The sequence below is a fragment of the Puma concolor genome, chromosome B3 (assembly GCF_028749965.1).
Source record: "Puma concolor isolate L17-30 chromosome B3, mPumCon1.1.hap2, whole genome shotgun sequence".
In the NCBI taxonomy this organism is placed as follows: domain Eukaryota; kingdom Metazoa; phylum Chordata; class Mammalia; order Carnivora; family Felidae; genus Puma; species Puma concolor.
This window is the reverse complement of record NC_141672.1, coordinates 16,526,255-16,549,041: the sequence shown is the minus strand read 5'-3', so window position 1 is coordinate 16,549,041 and position 22,787 is coordinate 16,526,255. Positions and strand designations below refer to the sequence as shown.

The window sequence follows — 22,787 nt, the reverse complement described above, 5'->3', positions numbered from 1 at the left end:
AGTGCCTGGCCTCAGTAAACACCGTGCAAGTGTTAGCTAATGATACAATTAACACCAGACTGGGAGCTTCTGGAGGACAGGGAGTAGCCATCTTGCATCTTCTGTTATTTGTTTTCTTTTTCTATTTTTTTTAAATATTTTTTTAACATTTATTTATTTTTGAGACAGAGAGAGAGACAGAGCATGAACAGGGGAGGGTCAGAGAGAGAGGGAGATACAGAATCTGAAACAGGCTCCAGGCTCTGAGCGGTCAGCACAGAGCCTGACACGGGGCTTGAACTCACGAACCGCGAGATCATGACCTGAGCCGAAGTCGGACGCTTAACCGACTGAGCCACCCAGGGGCCCCTGTTATTTGTTTTCTAATCACAAGAGTCTAACACAGCACCTGCTTCGTGACAAGCATTCAGTAAATATTAGTTATCTAAATGAATACATCTGATTATAAATAATGAAAATAATTAAATGAGCCGCACACCATCAAAATCTCGTTAAATAAGATTTTCTCTTCACTTTAAACGAGAAGCAGACACATGCACATTTGTACAGAAATGTGGATGCCGCACCACTCATTGCTGGGTTTTTGTTTTATTTTTATGGGAGTTGTTTTTTTGTTTTTTGTTTTTTTTTTTTTGGAACACAATCCTCATTTGCAAATTCATTTTTCCAGTAGCATGCCAATTTCCATTAGCTCTTTAATTTCTGGCTTAAAAGCTTCAGGACTTCACTAAACACTGATGGAATCACAACCTCCAGGATGAAAACAATAATAATAATGAACTGGAGGCCTGTAGAGACAGGCCAGGGGCTGCAGGCCCAACCCTGCGTGCACTGAACAATCTTGTGTATGACTGCTTCACTGGAGAAATGGCAGTGCCTCTGACTTCGGGACACCCGCCAGGAGGAGTCACTTCAATTTGTCAGGGCTGCGTCCTTGGGCACAAAGGACCCAAACCCGCACTCAGCAGAGGTCACCTGCTGCCTCAGCTGTGGCCTAAACTTCTTGCCCAAAAGCTGCTTGGAAGAAGTGACGGCCCAGGGCAGGGAAGGACAAGGCTTAGCTGGCTCTGCTCTCTGACTCACAGCACGGATTTCCGCGGACTGCTGAATCGGTGTCTCCAGTGCCACGCTTCTCTTAAATCGCTGCATTCCTAAATACGTAAACTTTGGAGGTTATGGACACCAAGGGAATCTGCTCATGCAGGAAAAAAAGACAGGAATATGCTTTAAGAGAAGTACTCTTGACAACAAGGCTGAAAAGAAAGGGCTTCTATTGCCCAGAAACAAATTTTCTGCTTCCCTTCTGTGAAGGTTTGAAATGAAGGGCTCTTGGTCTCCAAAACAGATATGAAAATCCCTATTCCTTCATTCCTCAAGCCTTGAGCATCTTCTGTGGGCCAGCTACTTGTGCCAGGCATGAGCGACATAAGGATAAAAGACACAGACTCAACCTGGAAGACCTTACAGCTGTGGGAGGGAGACGGATGAGAAAGACAGTAGTCACTCAATAGAGTCTATTAAGCGTGGAGGCAAATGTGAGTGATTGATGCCACAGGGCCAAGCAGAGCACCTCACGCCATGGAGGGTACACGACGGCCTCCCTGAAGACTTGAGTTTGGGCACCTCTGAAGGCAAATGATTCAGAAATCCAAAGCGTAACACTTAGCAGAGTGCCATAGTTGGTACTCCATGAATGTGTAGTTACTAAATGAATGAATGAATGGATGAATGAATGATTTAAAGCCAGCTCTTTGACTACCACTGCAACCTTTGGATCGAGATAAGGGACCCAAATGGCAAACTGGTGACTGATCACATCACGTCACCCTGCTGCCTGAAACACGGCCACAGCTTCCCAGTGCGCTTAGGATAAAGTCCAACATCAGGCCCCGCGCGGTTTGCTTCCCTTGCCCCTGCTCCCAGTCCAACCTCCTACCAACCTCCTACCTTGCTAACTCCCCTCCAGCCATAAATGCTCCTCTTCTCTCAAGTCCCCAGACACCCTGGGCACCCTTCCACCACAGGGCCTCGGCACTCAGCTGCCCCACCTGGACTCCCCGTGCCCCCTCTGTCACACCTCCTGCTCACATGCCCCACGGCTCCATCCCGTCTGCAGCATTCACTCATGGCGGTTTTATTTATACTAATTTGTGTGGTCACACGCACAAGATTTGCCTCCCCTACTACCTATCAGTAGGGTAGCCATACGATTTATCTTTCAAACCAGGATACTGGCGACAGAGACAGAGATGCTATTATTATTCCAGAACCACGAAAACTGGGATGTTCGGTCACCCTAGTTATAAACTCCAAGAGGTCAGGGACTACGTCCACCTTTTATTCACCATTATGTCCCCAGGACTTAGCACTGAAGTTGGCGCACAGCAGGAAATCAGTAAATTTGTTGAATGAATGAATGAATGAGTAATGGAGTAAGGGATTTGGAGCTTGAAAGAAGAAGGGAATGGTAAATGTCACAGCCTTGGGAAATGTTCATGGCTCATGCAAATTAACTAACATCTCCTGCTCCTGGAGAAAACAGTTTGGCAGCTCCTGATCTCTGGCCCGCCCTTATCTGCAGAATAGCGGCTTTGGTTACCATGGCAGCATTAAAGGTCCACGCCCAGGACACGACACAGTACCCCATCCTCTCCTGCAGCCTCTTGTACCTTAAATGAAATCATGTCCCACCAAATCATGGTGGAGTCAGGCCCAAAGAGCAGAGCTAGTAAAATGAGTCAGTAGGCCAGAGTCCTGAGCAAAGTATCTAACACTCTAATCACTTATTAGAAAAGGATAAAAATCCCTAAGAGATCATAAAGGGAAAACCAGTGGCAGAGGTCCTGTTGACTAACGTAAAAAGTCCTACACCAGTCCAAGTGGGGAAGGGAAGATATAGCAGGATGAGAAGGGACCCCCCACCCACAAAGGCTCATACTTCCAGGAAATTCCAGACCTGGCTGACAGTTGAGAGCTTCAGGTTTGCTTCAGATAAAGAGACCATCATGACTAAGAAGTACCCATTTTGAGGTCAAGACGGTTCTGAGAAGTTAAGCAACTTGCCCAAGCAAGGACTGAAGGATGCCAGGAAAAATGTCCACCTCCCAGCATCAAGGTAGTGTGCTCACTGGGGTGGTGGGGGGATGGGGATTAGGGGGTGCGGGGCGGGGGGGGGGGGGTCAGAGACGTTATACAAGCTGTCCCCAGGGAAGCCCTCCAGTGAGAGAGGAATCCTTGTTGCCTGCACTACAAGACCCTTACAGTGGAACATCCCGAGTCCTCCCTGGTGGTCATTTCATCCAACTATACCCGCTGCTGTGAAACACCTCTCCCTCGTGGCTACTACCTGGAGAGAAAATAGCCATGAGACCCCACTAGCTACTCTGGAGACCTGCAAAGTCTTAAAACATCTAAGAATTCACAGCCTGAAAACCAACTGCCACGTATCATCACTCACCCAGGCTGGGGTGTGGTTCCCCATCAGTCAGGGAAGCCACCTCATGATTTTATGGATTTTATGCAATGGAGGCATAGGAGAGCACTGAGGATAAAGAGATTCTTGGGATGGGGTGGCTATCAAATCAAGTTCAAGGAAATAATGTTTCCTGGACACCAGCTATATGCCAGGCACTCTGCTGGGTGCTCTGAGTGAGTTACCTCCTTCCCTCTTCAGCTTCTGAATGAGAGGGACTGTCCCACCCTTTTGTAGGAGGAGAAGACTTAGGTTCAGTGGGGTGAGGGACCAAGTCTACCTGACTTTCAGGCCCATGCTCCTTCCCCTCTTTGACACCCCCTTCTTTGAAAATATAATATAGTCCACACGCGTAATGCTATAGTGCCAGGTGAGATAACCCACATCTCCTTAAAAATTTCTCCTTTTCCTCCAGTATTTTCCTTGGGGGTAAAAGCTTTCAGAAAAGGCCCAGATGTGCTATAGGGGGATACTCACCGTTGATGCAAGTTGAGCAGCATAGCCCAATGGCTAGACCTACGGGCTCTGGAGTCAGGTATCCCAAGGCTCAAATCCCAGTTTAACCATGCGTTGGCTGTGACTTACCTTAAACCAGTTACTTCTTAGAATTAATTTTCTCATCCATAAAATGCAATGACGGCAGTGCAACCCTATCTGTAGGCTTATTGCAAGGGTTAAATGAACTCAGACCTGGAAGCACTTAGAAGAGTGCCTAGAGGAAAGTAAACCACCAATAAGTGGTAGCCATTTTTCATTACCTTGACAGCTCTGCAGGAGATCTCTCTGTTACTGTCATCTGCAGACTCCCTCGCATCACCTCGGGGGCAAGAGTCTAAAGATGGATGGCTCTTATGTGTCCCCTCTGGGTGGAACCCCTGAGGCCCAGCTCTGGTTAAGTGGCTTGCCCCAGGGCGCCAAACTAGAAAGATCGACACGCCTCACTAGGGGTAAACAGCAGTCAGGTACAGATGACATCCACCCCTTCACTCAGTCACACCTTGGAATGATGGCCACCCTATTGTTCCACTGACCTGTGCCAGCCTTGGGGGCTGCCTGAGTCTTCTGGGACCCTGAGGTTCTCTGGAATGTTTCTCAAACTACAGGAGGAACCATGGAGGAGGGGCAGACAGTGATCAGTGTCCCCACCACGGCTCGGGATAAAGACGCGGATCTAGATGGCCCCAGTAAACCCTCTAAATGGAATAGGAAACTGGTCCATTTCCTCCCTGAGCTCAGGCCACAAAGACACAGCCCCTCGGTGTTAGCAACCCAACCCGGCACTCACAGAGCAATTTCTGCGAAGGTGACTTCACACTTCAACAGTAGAAGCACATTGAGAAAATTTGTCAATGACAAAATTTAGGATAGAAATCCCGGAGGGCCTTTTAGGAGCTTTCTTCTCTTTTCCCTTAGGAGGATCCCAGGATGCACATACTTCAGGGGCTTTCTGGCTTTTTCTTCCTTCCCGAACAAAGAAATAGTAGCAATCACAACAGCTGCAAGTAACTGAACTTTTTGTTTGCCATTCATACGACCCAAACAGGTGGACACTAATACCACTATCTCCATTTTACAGACGGGAAGGTGAGGCCCCGGGGTGACTCCCCTATTTCCCAAGTCACCTGGCCGGGAAGCGGGAAAGAGATTTAACACAGGAAGGGAAACTGCAGAGTCTGGGTGCTTATTGCCACGCTATGCTGCCCACGCAGCCTCTGCTTGAACAAGGAGCACTGAGCAGGCACTCCAGAAATCTCTGCTGAATGGGGAATGAGTCATTTGCAAGTTTTCTTCATCCAACTCTCTTAAACGTGGCCCCTTCCGTGGGTGATGGGTATTGAAGAGGGCATCTTTTGGGATGAGCACTGGGTGTTGTATGGAAACCAATCTGACAATAAATTTCATATATTAAAAAAAAAAGGAAATAGTTTGCTATAACTGTCAAAAAAAAAAAAACAAAAACAAAAAAAAACGTGGCCCCTTCCCTGTTATCTCAGTATCTGTGTCTCACTTATGATGTTCTAATAGTCTCCTTATGAGTCTTCCTTCCTTCAATTTCTCCTTCCACCAACCCAAAGCCCCCCTTGCTAGAAGAGTTATTTTTCCAATGGCAAATTTTCATCATGTCACTGCCTTGCTTAAACTCTTCAGTGACTCCCCACTTCCCAGGGCAGAAAGCCTAACTCCTCAGCAAGGCTCTCTGGGCACCTCCCAAATCCAGCCCCACTCGCCTCCCCAGTCTTATCTACCACCCCTCCCTACACCTCTCAGCTCAGGCCACACTGACCACCTGCAGCTTCCTCAACGGGCCACACTCACCATTGGGGTGCCCTTGATCCATGACCTAGGGAATGGATCTCCTCCCACAGTCCACGTTTCTGTTTGCATGTGCGTGGTTAAAAGCCTAGAATGCATGGTCAGACTGCCCAGGAGTAAATCCTAGATCTTCTGCTTACTAACGGGGTGACCTTGAGCACATAACCTCGCTGCCTGATGCCTCTGTTTCTGTGGGCACAAAAGACTATCCTTGTAGAACGGTTATAGGGACCAAAAGAGATAAAGAGCCACAAAATCTTCCCTGACCTCTGTTTGCGTCACTGGGGCTCCCATTTTTATGTACTTCTAGTAGCTCCGTTCTGGCCGTCATAAAAAGACAAGACAGAACAAATGCTGGCAGGGACGTGGAGAAAGGGGAACCCTCTCGCGCTGCTGGTGGGAATGTAAATCAGTGCCGCCACTCTGGAAAACAGTATGGAAGTTCCTCAAAAACTTAAAAATAGAACTACCATATGATCCAGCAATTGCACTTCTGGGAATACGTCCAAGAAAACACAAAAACACTAACTTGAAAAAATACACGCACCTCATGCTCACGGCAGCATTATTTACAGTAGACAAGACCCGGAAACCACCTAAGTGTCCATCGACAAAGGAGCAGATAAAGGAGTTGTGGTACATAATATATACAGTGGAACACGAGTAGACGGCATTATGCTAAGTAAAATAGGTCAGACAGAGAAAGACAAATACTGTATGACCTCACTTATATGTGGAATCTAAGAGAAAAATTCATAGAAAAAGAGATCAGAGGCCAAGGGGAGGGGGAGGGGGCCTGGAGGAAGGTGGTTAAAAAGTATCAGCTTCCGGTTATAAGATCCCAAAGTAGGGGCACCTGGGTGGCTCAGTCACTTAACCATCCGACCTCAGCTCAGGGCATGATCTCACAGTTTGTGGGTTCAAGCCCCGTGTCGGGTTCTGTGCTGACAGCTCAGAGCCCGGAGCCTGCTTCGGATTCTGTGTCCCCCTCTCTCTGCCCCCTCCCCTGCTCATGTTCTGCCTCTCTCTCTCTCTCAAAAATAAATAAACGTTAAAAAATAAAATTAAAATAAGATCCATAAGTAGTAAGGACAAAAAGTACAGCATGATGACCATAGCTAACGCTGCAGTGTGATATATAGGAAAGGTGTTAAGAGAGCAAATCTCGAGGGTCCTCAGCACAAGGAGAAGATTTCTTTTTTCTCTTTTTGCTTTTTTTCTTTATTGTAGCTATATGAGGTGATGGATGCCAACCAAACATAGTGGTAATCGTTACAGAATGTATGTTCCCAACCATTCTTCTGTACATCCAAACTTATACAGTGATGCATGTCAATTACATCGCCATAAAACTGGAAAAATAATAGCTCCATTCCAGTGAATTGCGGTTGTTGGGTTACATGCCTCTTCCTCCAGGGTTTCTCTGCCTCGGCACTGCCGACACCTGCCTGCATAATTCTTTGCTGTGGCCAGGGCCGTCCTGTGCATTGCAGGATGTCAGCAGCCTCTCTGGTCTCTACTCACCAGACCCTACTAACACCGCCTCAAGACTTGACAACCAAAAATGCCTCCAGACATTGTCAGAGGTCATCTGGGGGGCAACCCCCCCTCCCCATTAAGAGCCACTGCCTGAACCAGGGGATGTATGGAAGTGTTGAATCTCTATATTGTACACCTGAAACTAATGCAACACCGTATGTTAACTAACAGGAATTAAAATAAAAACTTTAAAGAAACGGTGCCACTGCCTGAAACTCTAAGCTCCTGGAGCAATCCTACAAGCAGCAGTGGCAGCAGCAATAGCAATCGTGTTTTCTGAGCACTCACCACGTGCAAAGCCCTTCTCAGTGAGTCATAGAATTTAATCCTCTCAACACCCCAGGGGGGAAGGATTTTAGGCACATTTTATTGATAATGAAACTGGATCTCAGAGAGGTTAGTAACTTGCTCACGGTGTGTTTTATTTTCACCTTTTCTATCCTCAGCACCTAGCATGTTACTTGATACAACAGGCGTTCAATAGCAAGTTAAAGAATGCATGGATGAGGGGTGCCTAGGTGGCTCAGTCCATTAAGCATCCAACTTCAGATGCATCCGTTGATGCAAAGATAATGTGACATGACCTTTTTCCCCAAGATCTCACTGTCTATGGAAGGAAAATTCAAGCATGAATCTAGATTCAATTCAGACCACCGTTTATATGTATTGCAGCTAAATAAAAAGGGTCTCATCACAACAAGTATAATCCCATTCTTACTTAAAATTACTCCAGAATTGTTTCCCCCTTTTTCTATGGCATTCTAGGCCTTAAATCCAGCACAGATTAGTACCACACTCTCATCACCACAAACTTGATGGCGGTTTTTCACAAAAGAAGAAAACAAAGACAAAGCTATCCAAGAAAGAGTAATATAAAACACCACCCTTAGATTTGACAGGGTTTTTTTCATAAAAATTACAGGAACACAGGTATGAAATCATATTTATTCCCAGAGGGGGAGGTGGGGAGAGAATGTGTATTTCTAGGTATTGAAGAGTCAAGTCAGATTATCAAAATTTCCTTAAAGGAATATAATTGCTATGAAGGTTCCAGATCATAGGTAGCCCCCAAATTCATTTACCCTATCAGTGCAGTTAGAAAGAAAGAAAGAGAGAGAGAGAGAAAGAGAAAGAAAGAGAAAAGAAAAGGAAAGGAAAGAAAAGGAAAGGAAAGGAAAGGAAAGGAAAGGAAAGGAAAGGAAAGGAAAGGAAAGGAAAGAAAAGAAAAGAAAAGAAAAGAAAAGAAAAGAAAAGAAAAGAAAAGAAAAGAAAAGAAAAGAAAAGAAAAGAACGAGCCAGGCCAGTCTTGCAAATCCTGCAATATCCTGGATTGCAGTAACCCTTAGAATTTAATGCAGATAATCCCAGAGCAGAAGGAGTTGTGGGAGCCATCTTTTCCATCCCTCTGCCTTGCAAACTTTAGAAGCCCTGGAAAGACGTGGCTCTCCCTTGCCTCCATGAATGTCACCGCCATCCACCAGGACCTACTCTTCCTGGTTCAGGAGGGTATACAGGATAGGAAATCAATTTTCAGCCTCCAAAGAAGCCATCCACCCTCCATCTCCCACATGGTGGAACCCTCCAACCGGGCCCCCGACCATTTCACTTCCTCCCTCTGGGACTTGACTCTCTGCCCTTCACAGACTTCTGAAGCCTCCTGTTTCACTTCCTCCCATCACTCCACCTGAGAGGACTCTCTGTCTCCCATGGCCCTCCCATGGCCAAGTTCACCCCTGCCGAGGCCACCCCCACCCCTGCTTTCACTGCCTCGCTTCTCTAGGTGGTAGCTCAAAGTTCTCTGCCTCCATCTTTTTATGGGTGCTATTTTCTTAATACCCAAGCTATGCAAGGGCCTTAGCACGGTGCCTGATACAATAAATGTTCAAAAACAGTAATCTTGATTATTCCTATTACTGCTGTCTTTATTGTATCCCCATAAATCCACCACAATGGCCCTCCCAAGTCACCAACAGCCTCTCATGCCACCTCTGGTGGTTTTTACTCCACTTTCACTGACTTGAGATAGGTTAATACAACGCTGTTTGTTTAAAATTCTTTCTGTGGCACCTAGGGCACCCTCTTAGCCCAGCAGCTTACACAGACTTCAGAATCAGGAAGTTAATCAGTACACATAGGTGGAATGAATTAGAAAAACCAAAGCCTTTTTGCCTGCCGCTGCCTCCGGCCACCTCCTCCAAAAGCAGGTGATGCGAAACAGAGCCCACTCATCACGCGTCAGGGCATCAAGGCTGTGGCACGCATGTTCCCTCTTCCCCCTGATCATCACGTGCCTTACTCTCTGGCTCCTTGGAGGTCTCAGCTCACAGGTCGCCTCCCCGGAGAAGACCACCCTGACCATCAGGAGCATCTCAACCAAAGGCGAAACTTGGTGAGCTCCAAGGACAGAACCAACGCTGTCCCTTCTCACCCCCTGCTCACCTGGATCAGCGTCTCCAGCTCCTGTGGGCTCACGCAGATATGATCCCGCAGGAATTCTGCCTTCTCCAAGGCGATGGTGTTCTTCTGGCTGCTCTCGAAGGGCTGTTCCAGCGCCCGGAAGACCAGACCGCCCGTGACGAGGTAGACCACCACGACCACAAAGATGGCAACGACCGTTTTCCACTTCATGACGGTCTGCAGGCCCCCCTGGGGGGCGCCTTCCATCCTGGCTACCACCGTGGCTCGGGAGGAAACGGACAGGCGCGGGGCCGCGTGGTGCCCACTAGTGGCACCCTTGGGCTGGCACACCGGGGGTGCTGCTGCTGGAACGGCCACTGAGAAACAGGGTGGAGGACAGGGGGAGAGAGAGTTTGTTTATGAATACAAGACACAGAACTTGGCAGAAGCAAAGCACAGATGTCTTTCTCAAGCCAGCTTTCAAACGTGAGGATCACAAACCGGCTCCCCAAGCCGGCAGGGAGGGAACCTGATCAGTTGTGAGGCGCCTGTGTGAGTTCTTGAAAAATGGGCACCAGGAGTTCTGGTTTAAAAAAAAAAAAATAGTATTAATTGAGTTTGAAATGCTTATATTTCTCTACAAGGTCCAATTCTGAAAGCCCGTGATTTATACTTCAGCTCTTGCCTTAGCTTCCTTGGTTAAACGATATATAAGATAAATGACAAACCACCATATTTGAAATACAGACGTATTATTCAACTTGGAGAGGAAATAAATCGGAGATGGACGCCCAACGACTCTGGCCACATACTGAGGACCGGGTGATAACCAAGAGCAAAGAAGAGACTAACATCTAGCGAGTTTCAAAGTCCCTTTCATCCAGGGTCATGGTCACAAAACAAAGAAGGGTGAGCTTGGCATCAGGGAAACAAGTCAAAACTCAGACACAGTAGGGGTGCCTGGGTGGCTCAGTCGGTTAAGCATCCGGCTTTGGCTCAGGTCATGATCTCACGGTCTGTGAGTTCGAGCCCCGCATCAGGCTCTGTGCTAACAGCTCAGAGCCTGGAGCCTGCTTCAGATTCTGTGTCTCCCTCTCTCTCTGCCCCTCCCTTGCTTATGCTCTGCCTCTCTCTGTCTCAAAAATAAATAAAAATATTGAAAAAAATTTAAAAAAAAAAGCTCAGACACAGTAAAAAAAAAGTTTGGGTTTCAGAAGACTACCAAAGTGAAAAAAAAAAAAAAAGATGGAGTAGAATGAGGGAAGGAATAATGAGTGATGTTTTTATGCCAATAAATTTGGTTTCCTAAAAAAAGAAGAAGAAATAGATTCAAAGCACATTTCTCAATAGAAAATTCAGTGACTTAGATGTAATCACTCCTGATCTATTAGTAATAGAATTTTTCTTCTATTTTCCTCCAAAAAGAAGCCATTGGAAAAGAAATCTCCCCTCGTGTTGAGAACACATCGAATTCTCAAAGGTCCCTGGTCTCTGTTAGGGCAATTTCGTTACCTTGGAAATAAATATGTTAAGCTGGAGGCTTTTCTGGAATGGCAGGAGGAACAGGGTAGTGTTGCACATGTAATGCTATCATGCATTTCAGAAATCTGTCTTGTGCAGCAGTGAGCAGACAGTGCACTTCGATTTTGTTCTGCCCTCATTATACTAATGCTTATTATAGCCTCTGCCATAGCGCAGCCTGGCTGTTGTGTAAATAAGGTATTAGGAGATGACAACCCTAATTACCTAAGTGGAGCCAACAATCCCACTCAAGAGAGCTCACTGCTCAGTCCCTGCCTTGGGGAACTCAAGATAAATAAAAGCACGGGGATGTCCCCTGCCTGTTCACAGCACCAATGACCCTGACAATGCCTGGCCAGAAGGGTGGCCACCTCCAGGAATCTAGGTCTGTAAACATCTGCCTTTCCTCCTAGGGCCTCAAAATCAACTTTTCTCTTGAAAACCAAGCAATCAACCTTTTATTGTATCTTATTCTAGCAAATAAAATCATTATTGTTGATAATCGTATATAACCGCTGCAAATAAAATGTTAAATTTCCTTCTGACTTACTGAACCCAAAACTGCCTGGAATCTCTGATTGAAAGATTTAAGAATTAGGATCAGCACTGTGGGCATTATGTTCTTGCTAATCCTTCCCCCAAAACACTACTTCCGGGTTCCTACTAGCCCTTGTTGATAATGAGGTGCGTCTTGTCTTAGGCAGCTTGCTTTCAGCCTTGCCCCCATGTTTCCCATTCATTCAACCTCCCCACTGTATCTCAGTCCCTTGCGCCTCTCACCATTCCTAGGACTACCAATCTTAACTCATCTTGCTTGAACCAATCCAGCAGCTGCCTAAGTGACCTCCCTGCTTCCAATCTCACCCATCTTTGACAAATCTGGGGTCAAATACCACTTCCGGAAGCACTTCCTCCCCTTTCCTCCTGCGGCCTCTGTGGACGGTGGAGCAACGGCCCCCAAAGATGTCCACATCCTAATCCCTGGGCCCTATGCCTGTGTTACCTTACAACAGGAAAGGAACTTTGCAAATGTGATTAAGTTAAAAATCTAGAGATAGGGAATTATCCTAGATTATCTGGGTGGGCCCAATATAATCACAAATTTCCTTCTAAGAGGGAGGCAGGACAGTCAGAGAAAGACATGTAAAGACAGAAGCAGAGGTCACAAGCCAAGGGATGGAATCAACTCCTAGAAGCTGGAAGAGACAAAAAACAGACTCTCCCCTAGAGGCTCCAGAAGGATTCCATCCTGCCCACACCTTAATTTTGGCCCAATGAGACCGATTTGGAACTTCTGACCTCCAGAACCATAAGATAATAAAGATGTATTCTTTTCAGCCACTAAGATTGTTACAGCAGCAACAGGAAGCTAATACACCCCCACTAGATGAGATCTCTCTTGACCCACACTCACTGCCCTGTGCTGTTAATAGAGCCTGTTTACTTGTCACTCGACTTAGAGCTTTAGGAGGGCAGGCCCCGGGTCTACCCTCTCACCTCTGTACCCGTCCTGTATGGTGCCTCCCACAAGAGGCGCTGATAAAATGAATGAAGAACAGAAGGAAGAGACGTGGGCACGTCCGAACCGCGCATACAACGTGGATGAGTGGTGTTCAGCGGGAAACCGCTTGGCACCCCAGGAGCCAAGAGCAGGTGCTCCGACACAGCAGTGCTCTGCTCACGCCTCACCCCTTCATGGATGTTCCTCTGGTCGGCAGCCCCATCCCCACCTTCACCTGCCTGGGAAACTCCCATCCTCCTCAATCCCAGCTCCAAGCCGCCTCCCCTGTGAAGTCATCCCGGACTCTCCAGGCCCACCTGGCGTGCCCCTCGCCCGACGAGCCTACAAATTCCTTAGAGTCTGAAAGCTTGTCTTTTAATGGTTGGATCTCCATTTCTCGGCATAGTGCCTTGAATAGAGCAATTGTTTGTTTTCTGTTGTTGTTGTTGTTGTTGCTGATTCCTTCAAACCATAAACAAAAGCCCCATCAGTCACCACCACCCTCAGTAACAAGCATTTGTGTAATGCCAAATGAGCACGAGGCGCTGTGCTGTGGTGGTCACAGTCCCTCCCAGCTCCAGGGGTTGACAACCCACTTAGGGGACATCCTCCACACTGACAGGTGATAACCATTAGGAGGAAGCCTAATGACGGCCTTGAGCTCGGGGGTCATCTGTAGCTGGGACTCATTCACGAACTTGCATCATGGATGTTTCCAGGGCTTTTAGCATCCCTGAGGCTGAGCAGAATTGGGCTTGAGAAAGGTCTTTTTCAGACCAGTTCCTGATGCCACTCTGCTAAGGGCCAGTCTCTGGGAGCAGAGTCTGAATAGAATCCACCAATCCTGAGTTTCCAAATCACCAGGAGTAAAAACCAGAACTTCAGTCCCAAATCTATCAGTGGCTGGGTGACCTTGAGACCGCCATTTAGTTTCTCTGTTTCCTTATCTTCGAAAGGTGGATGATAAGGACTCAGTTGGAGGGTTGGGGGGCTGGTGGGATTAAAATGAGAATAACATGACTTCCAAGTCAGTCCTCTTCTGGAGCATAGGAAACAGAAAAATAGGAACCAAAGAAATTCCCTTGGTGGAAAGGGCCCTTTTATCTAAAACGTATCAATAACGGATGGGTCGTATAAAGTAATGATCTATCATTCTTCACGACTCCCACAGAAAAGTATCTGGCAGCAAAAAAACACTGCCAAGAATTGATGAGAAGGCAAAGCCTGGAAGATACTACCGTAAGTTAATTTTCATTTTAAAATGTTTCCTCACAGGGGCACCTGGGTGGCTCAGTCAGTTAAGCCCTGACTCTTGATTTCGGCTCAGATCACAATCTCATGATTCATGAGATCAAGCCCTGCATCAGGCTCCACGCTGTTAGCGCAGGGCCTGCTTGGGATTCTCTCTCTCCGCCCCTCCCCCACTCTCACTCTCTCTCTTTCTCAAAATAAATAAACATTTAAGAAAGAAAAGTACAGGGCGCCTGGGTGGCGCAGTCGGTCAAGCGTCCGACTTCAGCCGGGTCACGATCTCGCGGTCCGTGAGTTCGAGCCCCGCGTCGGGCTCTGGGCTGATGGCTCGGAGCCTGGAGCCTGTTTCCGATTCTGTGTCTCCCTCTCTCTCTGCCCCTCGCCCGTTCATGCTCTGTCTCTCTCTGTCCCAAAAATAAATAAATGTTTGAAAGAAAAAAATTAAAAAAAAAAAAAGAAAAGAAAAAAAAAAGAAAAGTACAGGATAAAAGGTTTCCTCATAAACACCTGCCCATTCTGCTTTTACCGAAACGCGGGTAGACATGGGAGCACGCGTGCAAATCTGCTCCTTCCTGGTTGAACAAGTTGTTAGTAGCTTTGAAGTTTTCAGGCTTTCCCAGGCCCTATACTTACCGCATCACCCATTCTTGCACTCAGTCAACAAACATTTGAGTCAGCCGGGCACTGTGCTGGGTCCTGAGGACACAGAAATGAGTAAGATACGTCCCTGCCTTCAGAGTCAGTGGGAAAATTGACGAGGGTCTCACCCACACGTGAACCTAGTTCGTCGTCACAAAACCTCCTGTGGAGAACAGCTGTCATTATCTACCCCTCTTGACAGGTGAGGCACTGACAGGTGACCCTGACCAGCCTGTCCCAAGCAGTGGCATCCTTGGATCTGTCTTCACACACCTAACCCCGGATGCCTTCCGCTCCTCCAGGCCGCTCGAAACAAATGACATCCGCGGGATTCAGGGTTTCTTGGAAACGTGGAACGCGGCCATCTCAGAGGTCCGCTGTCACGCAGTCATGTGACTCTGCCTATTGACCCAGGCAAAGTACAAGCGATTGCAACACACTGGCGAGAAGCAAAGAACTCCTGCCCTCCCCACCCCTCAGCCCTCCCAGGTCTGGAATCGGTCCGGGGCCACCTGCACGGACAGCTCAGAGCTTCCGGAGAGCTCCAGGTGGAAGCTCAGTCTGGAATCCTCAAAAGGCTTCCCTGGAGGTAGTGCACAGGGTGGGTGTCAGGAAGAGGGAAGGGGTGATGGAGAGCCCCACCTGCCTGCAGTTGTCCCAGAGGCTGCTTTCACTTCTGCCATCCTCTAAGAAGAGCAGACAGGATGTGCATGTTTGCTCTGACTCCAGACGCCCCAACAGCCAAACCTCATTCTCCCAGCTTCCATCTGATGGCTGTGCCTTAAAGCTGGTCAAGCTGGTCCTGGTAAGAACGCAGCGACTCTGCATCTACACACACTAAATGAGCAAGCCCTGTCCCCCAAATGCCACCAAAGCAAAGGCTCTCCCTTTGGGTTTAATTATTTCTCTCTCCTAGCCCTCTCGAAACACCTAAGCTTTCTTTCCAGATGGAAGAAAAAGGCATGGGGAAATTTCTGAGGACCTTTAGAGACAGAGAGCCAAGACTAGAGGAAACCAGGCTGAAAGAAAGGGGAGGGGAGGGAGGAGGGAGCCGAGAACATGCTGCCACCTTGATTCACATCTGTCCTCGCCTCTCTCTTTAGGGCAAGGCTCTGTCTTCTCTCACCGGAATCACTTAGAAAGCCTCCGGTCCTGTCCCCTCAAATCCATCCTCCACATGGCAGCCAGATGGCACTCTCCCGGGTGCGACTCTGAACGCTTGGACCTCATACTTCAGCCCCTCTGAAGACACCACAGTGATGCAAATAAAGCGCAGGCTCCCAAAACATAAGAGACTCTTAAAAACTGAGAACAAACTGAGGGTTGAGGGGGGTGGGAGGGCGGGGAGGGTGGGGGAAAAGAAAAAAAAAAAGCGCAGGCTCCTTCCAGGACCTGGTGCCTGCCGGTCTCCCCAGCCTCACCCGCTGCCACGCCCCCACAGGCAACCTTCGCCCCAGCCAAACCCAGCAGCACCCGACCCCTGCGTGCTGAGCCCTGCTAATGCCGCCCTCTGGGCCATCTTGCTTCCCAATACCTTTCTCCTCCCCACTCTTTATCTGGCCGGCATCGCCTCCTACTTCAAAACTCACTTCGTGTGTCACCACCTCCAGGAAGTCCTCCCCGACTGCCCACCCCCAGTATAATCAGATGTCCTTCCTCTCCGCTCTGTGTCTCAGTGTGGAGCTCAGCACACTGCCGGCAGCTGAGATCCTCTTACTTCTAATTTGTTCCATTCCTGGATTCATTCACGCCTCCATGCATAAATTTGCCTTGCACCAACATTTATGAGGTCAATGTCACACACTTGCCCGACAGAAAATCCGACTGCAGAATTCATTGAATCTGGCAGTATGAGCAGTCCTAGTACTATAGTATTTTCCGCCCCCCCCCAGACAGACATCCAGAGTCGAGGTGTTCTCAGACAATAAATAGTCCAAGGAGAGCTCTTCATGATCTGTTCAATTCCTAAGGAAGACGAGGAAGAGCCCAGGACCAGAGCTCCTCCTTGCCCATGCGAGCTGGCCACGACAGCCCTGGCACTTCCCACTGCCCGGTTCCCCCTTCAAGATCTGGGGCTCCCTACCTTGTGGTTTTCCAACAGGCCCCACGCTCCACCATGCTGGTGAGATGGACCCATTTGTCGTGACTCATTTGGTCAAGGCCTAAAGGCACGCGGCCCCAGCTGGGGTTCTGTTGTCTAGGTCCAAAACTCTTCATGAAGAACATATTTTGTCTCTTGCTCTACGTTTTTTCCTCCATAATTTAAATTAACTAAAGCACTTTTTAAAAAAAAAAAAAGATTATGTTTCCCCTACCTTTCGGATTAAAAAGAATGTCAGCTGCTGCAGTTCCCAAAATATCTCCTTTACCCTGGGGCCAAGTCTTTTACACACCATCTTCAGGGCCCATTCCTTCAAGACAGAGGTTTGCCTTTCCCAGGTGTTTCGTCAACAGCAATTACCTCTCCTCACTGGGCTCCATGAAGGGGACTCTTCCCAATCAGGCTGGAGCCAGGGGGTCCTTCCAAAATTCCAGTCCCGCTCCTGCTTAAAACCGCACAATTACTCCCACAGCTGTTTACATGGCCTCCAATGTTCCACGTGCTCAGGCCCGTCTTACTTCCCCAGCCCTGCCTCACCCTCCACATGCTGCCCTCTGACCCCAGCAAACTCCCTTGGGTATTGGCTGTCTCAAGCACGTAGGTCACAAGTAGTTGCACCAACCCAAGCAATTCTTTTTTCTAGATCCACAGTAGAAAGCAAAACTGAAAAATATGTCTTAACCCATTAGGTAGAAAGGTCCTATGACTTAAGTCCATGACCCCATGCCTAACTCCCTTTCCTTGGGAAACGTGTTCACTGCATCCTACCCAATGGTGGTGATGGAAGTAGCCGGAGGTACTTTGAGAAATTCCAAATTTATCAGAGCATAAAATACAGAGGTGGTAAGTGCACGAATGTTTTACGGGGATGAAAGGGGAGGGGCGTTTAGAAACTTGATGTGTCATTTATTCACTTACAACAAATGCATGCCAACTATGTGCCAGGAGCACATCACAAGCTCCATACTCAGTGTCCAGGCTGCCAAACCACCACCTACCAGGAGGCTGAAGAACCCAATTCTTTTGAAAAGAGCAACGGCCAAGTAAGCCAGTGGATGTAAGCCTCCCTGTAGCTTTGATTCCCGTCAATGCAGCTTTAATCCCTCTTCTACTCTCTGCTTCGTCTGCTCTGATCCAAACTTCCCTCCTCCATCCCAAACCTTTCCAAAGACACCTCAGGGCCACCAGGACTGAAGACCTCCCCTACTTCCTCAGCATCTTCAGGGAACCTTCCTCCACCTTCCTCACTGACACCTGGGCTTCCCCGGAAGACCCTGTCCTCCGACTGTGGCATTCAGGTAGAGGTTGTTCAATCTCCCTCACCCACAATGTCAGGGCCACACTGTCCCGGAAATATAACACTCCACACTCTTGTGTCCAAATCCCTGTTCCTTTGAGACCCAAACCCTCTGGTTCCTTCACTTCCTCCTCTTCTTGTGGCTGGCTGTGGTACCGCCGACTTCTCCCCTTGATTCCCTGAAGCTTCCGTCCAGGTCCTGCTTTCCTCCTGAGTTATTTCAGTTGTTCCACAGACAATCTTTCCAATGCCCACACCTCCCGTTTCCCTCATTTCATCACCATGACCATCATCTCTAATCCACTTCAGCCAGGTTCCTCCAGAAGCCGATCCCGAGATGAAGACTGGTTGGCAAGCACTCTGTTTAGGAAGCACTTCCAGGAAAAGGCCATAAGGGCAGAGAAGGGAAGGGCGAGAAACCATGGAAGAGTGTGACTCCAGGTGAAGCCCTGTCCCCTGAGCCCAGAGGAACCCTGAAGCATCAATTACTTCTCCAAGTTTGTCCCACTTGGAGGCCAGGGAGCTAGGCTTGCCTTCTCTCACCCAGCCAGTCATGGCTACAGAAATGGGACAAAAATGCCCAGGAGCATCCTGGCCAGAGGCACCAGTAGACCAAGAAAAAAATCTCCTGAAAAGGGACTCTTTGTAGGGACAAGCTACAAGGGGAGAAGTGCACAGACTCTGGAGGAGGGGTGCACAGGGCAGGGAAGACGGATCTGGAAGAGCTGGCGGAGCACCGATGGTTTCCACTACGACGGCCTCCTCCTATGGCCACATCCCGAACGCCGTCCTCACAAGAAATGTCCCTGCTCCAGAGATACTCCGGTAAAGACTCCCACTTCTGACCTGAGCATCCTATCCACCCGGCTCTCTCCACATAATTACCCCCATAACACGTCCCACCTCTACCTCTCACCGTCTAGCGTGCCCCCCGCCCGTCCCGTGTTTTCTTCCTTCCCTGCCCAGCTTAGATGCCAAGTTCAACACTTCACTCTCCAGCTAATAGACTCAACTCCCTTTCCTTCTATCCCTTCCTGGAGCCACCTGGAGCCACCCCCTTCTTTGTTACCCCTTCTCTCTGCTCGGAGACCAGATCCAGGCTGCTGGACGTCGCTGGGAAATTGAACAGCCTCGGGGATTGCTGCCACTTGAAACCCCCTGGTTTCCTTCCCAAGCTGGCTCTCGGTGCCAGCCAGGAAGCTTCCCTGTCTCCCTGCTCAGAGACAGCTGTCAGGACAAACGTCATGAAGAAATGAGGTGTATCTTCCTGTACATAAACCTGAAATTGTATCTAACAATCCCCTGCAAGACAGCTCTCTACTTACAAAAGGATTTTCTGGGGAAAGCATTTGAACAGTAAGTTCCGTGGACAGCTAGCATGGGCTTTGGTTTATATTTATATTTTTCTAAGAACAAACTGTTTATGTAGGATGAGCTGTGCCCTCGCTTTGCCCTTGTCACAGGGTCACTGAGACGGGAGTCCCAACGCCCCAGTACATTGTGCTTTGCAAGCTGCCTCAGCCGCCTGCATTTCCAGTGCAGCCACCCAGTGCCCCCGGCTTGCTTGGGAGTCACTAAAACCTCCTACAAAAAAAAAAAAAAAAAAAAAATTGGGATGGGAAAAACATTTTCAGATGGCTCTCCCTTCACTGTGCCTCCTAAGTCGCAGAAATGAACGAGATCCATGCAAGGGAGAAAACGGTTTCCACAAAACACCCCGCAAAATGGCTTTGCCTCTTAGCATCACCCTCTGGATAATTCCCCCTTAGAGTGGCTCCTCTAATGCAGTATTGGTGCTGCTGACATCAGCAACATTTCCGTGATTCGCGGTAAATGCAGCCATCGGAGGCTGGGAGTGAGTGCAGGAGGGAGGAAGGGAGAAAGCCTAAAAGGGAAAAGAATGCCCACGTTGTTCCTCACGAGGCTGGGGAGACAGTGGTGTAGCAAACGTAGCAGTCCATTCCTCTGAAGACCGAGAAGTGTTTGCAAATACTATTAATAGCTCTCATTAGTGAAGTCTTCAAGGAATCAAAGGACTTACTGAGAAATTGGGGAAGCAGATCTAAAAAGACAGGGAGGGGGTTCTTCAATAAACCAGCACACCTAAGTTGGGGGTCTGATGAAGCCAGAGATCCCTGCTGCCGAGGGGATCCGAGGGCTGACCCGGGCTCCAGGGGAATCTTCCAACCAGGACGATGCTGAATGTAAGCTGGACCTTCTAGCCAAACCAACATGGCACGCCAACCCCCAAACATCTGCAGTCCTTTCTCTGTAATAATCCCTCCTGCTAGAGGGTAAATCCCTCTAGGTGCCCCCTGCGCTGGACCCTTTGCCTCTAAATCTTCCATATCCCAATCCCAGTGCACAGCATATAATAAGAGCTCAATTCATGTTCATGAAAGGGATTCAAGAAATGCTGGTCAAGTGTCTCGTGCTTCAGGAACCAGCAGACAAACGGTGACAGAGCAGAACCCTGGTGTCCACGAGCTCGCCAGGTGAAAAGATGGATGCATTGGGAGGGGCAACCTTCACCTCCACTCCCATGTCATTCAGAAAAGGCCCAGCACTCGAGGATCAAGAGAAGGCACCCGAAATCTCAGACAGCCAACAGATCCCTGCAGGGATCAAGAGGAAATCTGGCATCTGCTCTGCTGGTCCCTAAACTGCCCCCCAAGAAAGAGCTCATAAAGCAGTGTGCACAGAAGTTTGCCTTGGCATCATTTACAGAAGTTAAATTCCTCTTCCATGTTACCACCTTCTCATAGAGCCTTAGACCCACACCTGTTACCCAGGCAACCTCTCTATGTGATGGGTTAGTAGCAATGAAGCAGTCACCAAAACCATATTTCCTTTCAAGGAACCACCCGGTTATAAGGACCATAGGACACGGTTCAAGAACCTACAACAAAATACAAATTAGCGAGTATTGGCACATAGTACGGCTCAATAAACTAGTGCAAAATAAATGTGCTCCATTCAGCTTGCCAGGTAAACAAATGTTAAGTAGGGATGCAAAGTCCTTGTCAATGGTGAAGCCCAGGGGGAAAAAAAACCACAAGAGAAAAAAAATTCTTTTCATTGATAGTTAAACCTAACCTTTGGGTTCTCAGCTTTTAACCAAGGAATATCACCTTCAGAGAAAATCCTAGCTGAGGGGTGCCTAGGTGTCTCAGTTGGCTAAGTGTCAGACTTCAGCTCAGGTCATAATCTCACATGAGCGGGTTTGAGCCCCTCGTCCGGCTCTGGGCTGACAGCTCAGAACCCGGAACCTGCTTTGGATTCTGTGACTCCCTCTCTCTCTGCCCCTCCCCTGCTCACACTCTGTCTCTCTCTCTCTCTCTTAAAAATAAATGAACATTGAACAAAAAAAAAAAATTTTTTTTTTTTAAATCCTAGCTGATAGGTAATGCTTCACACACTTTGGATTCAACCCGTACTTAATTGCTTTGAAGTTGCCTCTAAAGGGATCATTTGAAATACAGTCTTTCGGTTAGGAGTCTTCTACTTCATAGAAAGGAGGAGGAAAAGGGCATAGAAAGTGTCATAACGAATTAAGAGCGCAAGTGACACAACCCAGCTATCTTGGAATTCGTGGGCATTTCCAAGAGTTCCCTGCCATTTCAAGATTCTTAATGGCCCCTAGGATGCCAGCTGCATTTAAGCTGCTATTACTGGGAAGTGCTGAATTCAGCAAAGCCATTTGCTTCACAGCCACAGGGCTGAATTAGATAGGTCATGGAGATAGCACTTGGTTCCTCCAACACAGCCAAAAGTGCCACAGCGCTTAATTCACTGAAAACTTCCCCGCGAGGCCCATTTCATGACGTTCTCAAAGCAGTTCACAGGTATCAGGGTAGTGTCCTTCCATGCTTTTCCACTAACAGCTAACATTCACCACAGCACAGAATGCAGTTCGTATTGTTGGATGAGTGCCTACTATGTGCTCAGCACTCTGTGAGGTGCTCTAAGGGAACTTAATGGAAGCAGTAGCTATCATCAGAAAGAAAGGTCCTTGGAGGCTGGCATTTCTTACTGGTCCTGGAGACTCAACCCAGAAGCAGACCATATGGTAGCTTCTATATGACCGTCTAGTTAGGATAGGGTTGCCAGATTTGAGAGTGTGCTAAAACTCACATCACATAAAATTCACTGTTGTAGCCATTTTATTTATTTATTTTTTTTAATTTTTTGTTAATGTTTATTTATTTTTGAGACAGAGAGACACAGAGCATGAACGGGGGAGGGTCAGAGAGAGGGAGACACAGAATCTGAAACAGGTTCCAGGCTCCGAGCTGTCAGCACAGAGCCCGACACGGGGCTCGAACTCACGGACCGCGAGACCTTGACCTGAGCCGAAGTTGGCCACCCAACCGACCGAGCCACCCAGGCGCCCCTGTTGTAGCCATTTTAAAGCGTACAACTCGACGCACGCTGGAAGGTTCAGCAAATAAAAACTCAGGGCACCCAGTTAACTTTGAATTTCAGATAAAAAAAATTTTAGGGTAAGTATGTCCCATGCAATCTCTGGGATATACTTATACTCGAAAAAATTATTCTTCTGAAATTCAAATTTAATGGAGTGTCCTGCACTTTACCTGGCAACCCTAAGTCAGAGGGACAAAAGGAACACAACCATCAACCACCCAACACAACCAACCAAAAATGTAGGTAAATACTACACTGGGTGATACCAATCATAAAGCCATATAAAAACAAGCAGGCTCCCACCCCTAGCACCCTAGCTCTTCGCAGGACC

General features: G+C 48.1%; 1 protein-coding gene across 3 annotated transcripts in view; it reads right to left on the bottom strand.

Moving 5' to 3' along the window:
• The window catches only part of KCNK10 (potassium two pore domain channel subfamily K member 10), a 129,997-nt gene that overhangs the window by 60,457 nt on the left and 46,753 nt on the right, over positions 1-22,787 (bottom strand). For 2 of the 3 annotated variants that reach the window (XM_086709073.1, XM_025919485.2), the window contains exon 2: positions 9,764-10,098. In XM_086709073.1, the coding sequence (XP_086565199.1) occupies positions 9,764-9,988 (225 nt within the window). In that variant the 5' untranslated portion in view covers positions 9,989-10,098. Of the gene's footprint in view, positions 1-9,763; positions 10,099-14,627; positions 15,072-22,787 lie in introns of those variants that run through there. The other variant, XM_086709074.1, reaches the window with a different exon arrangement.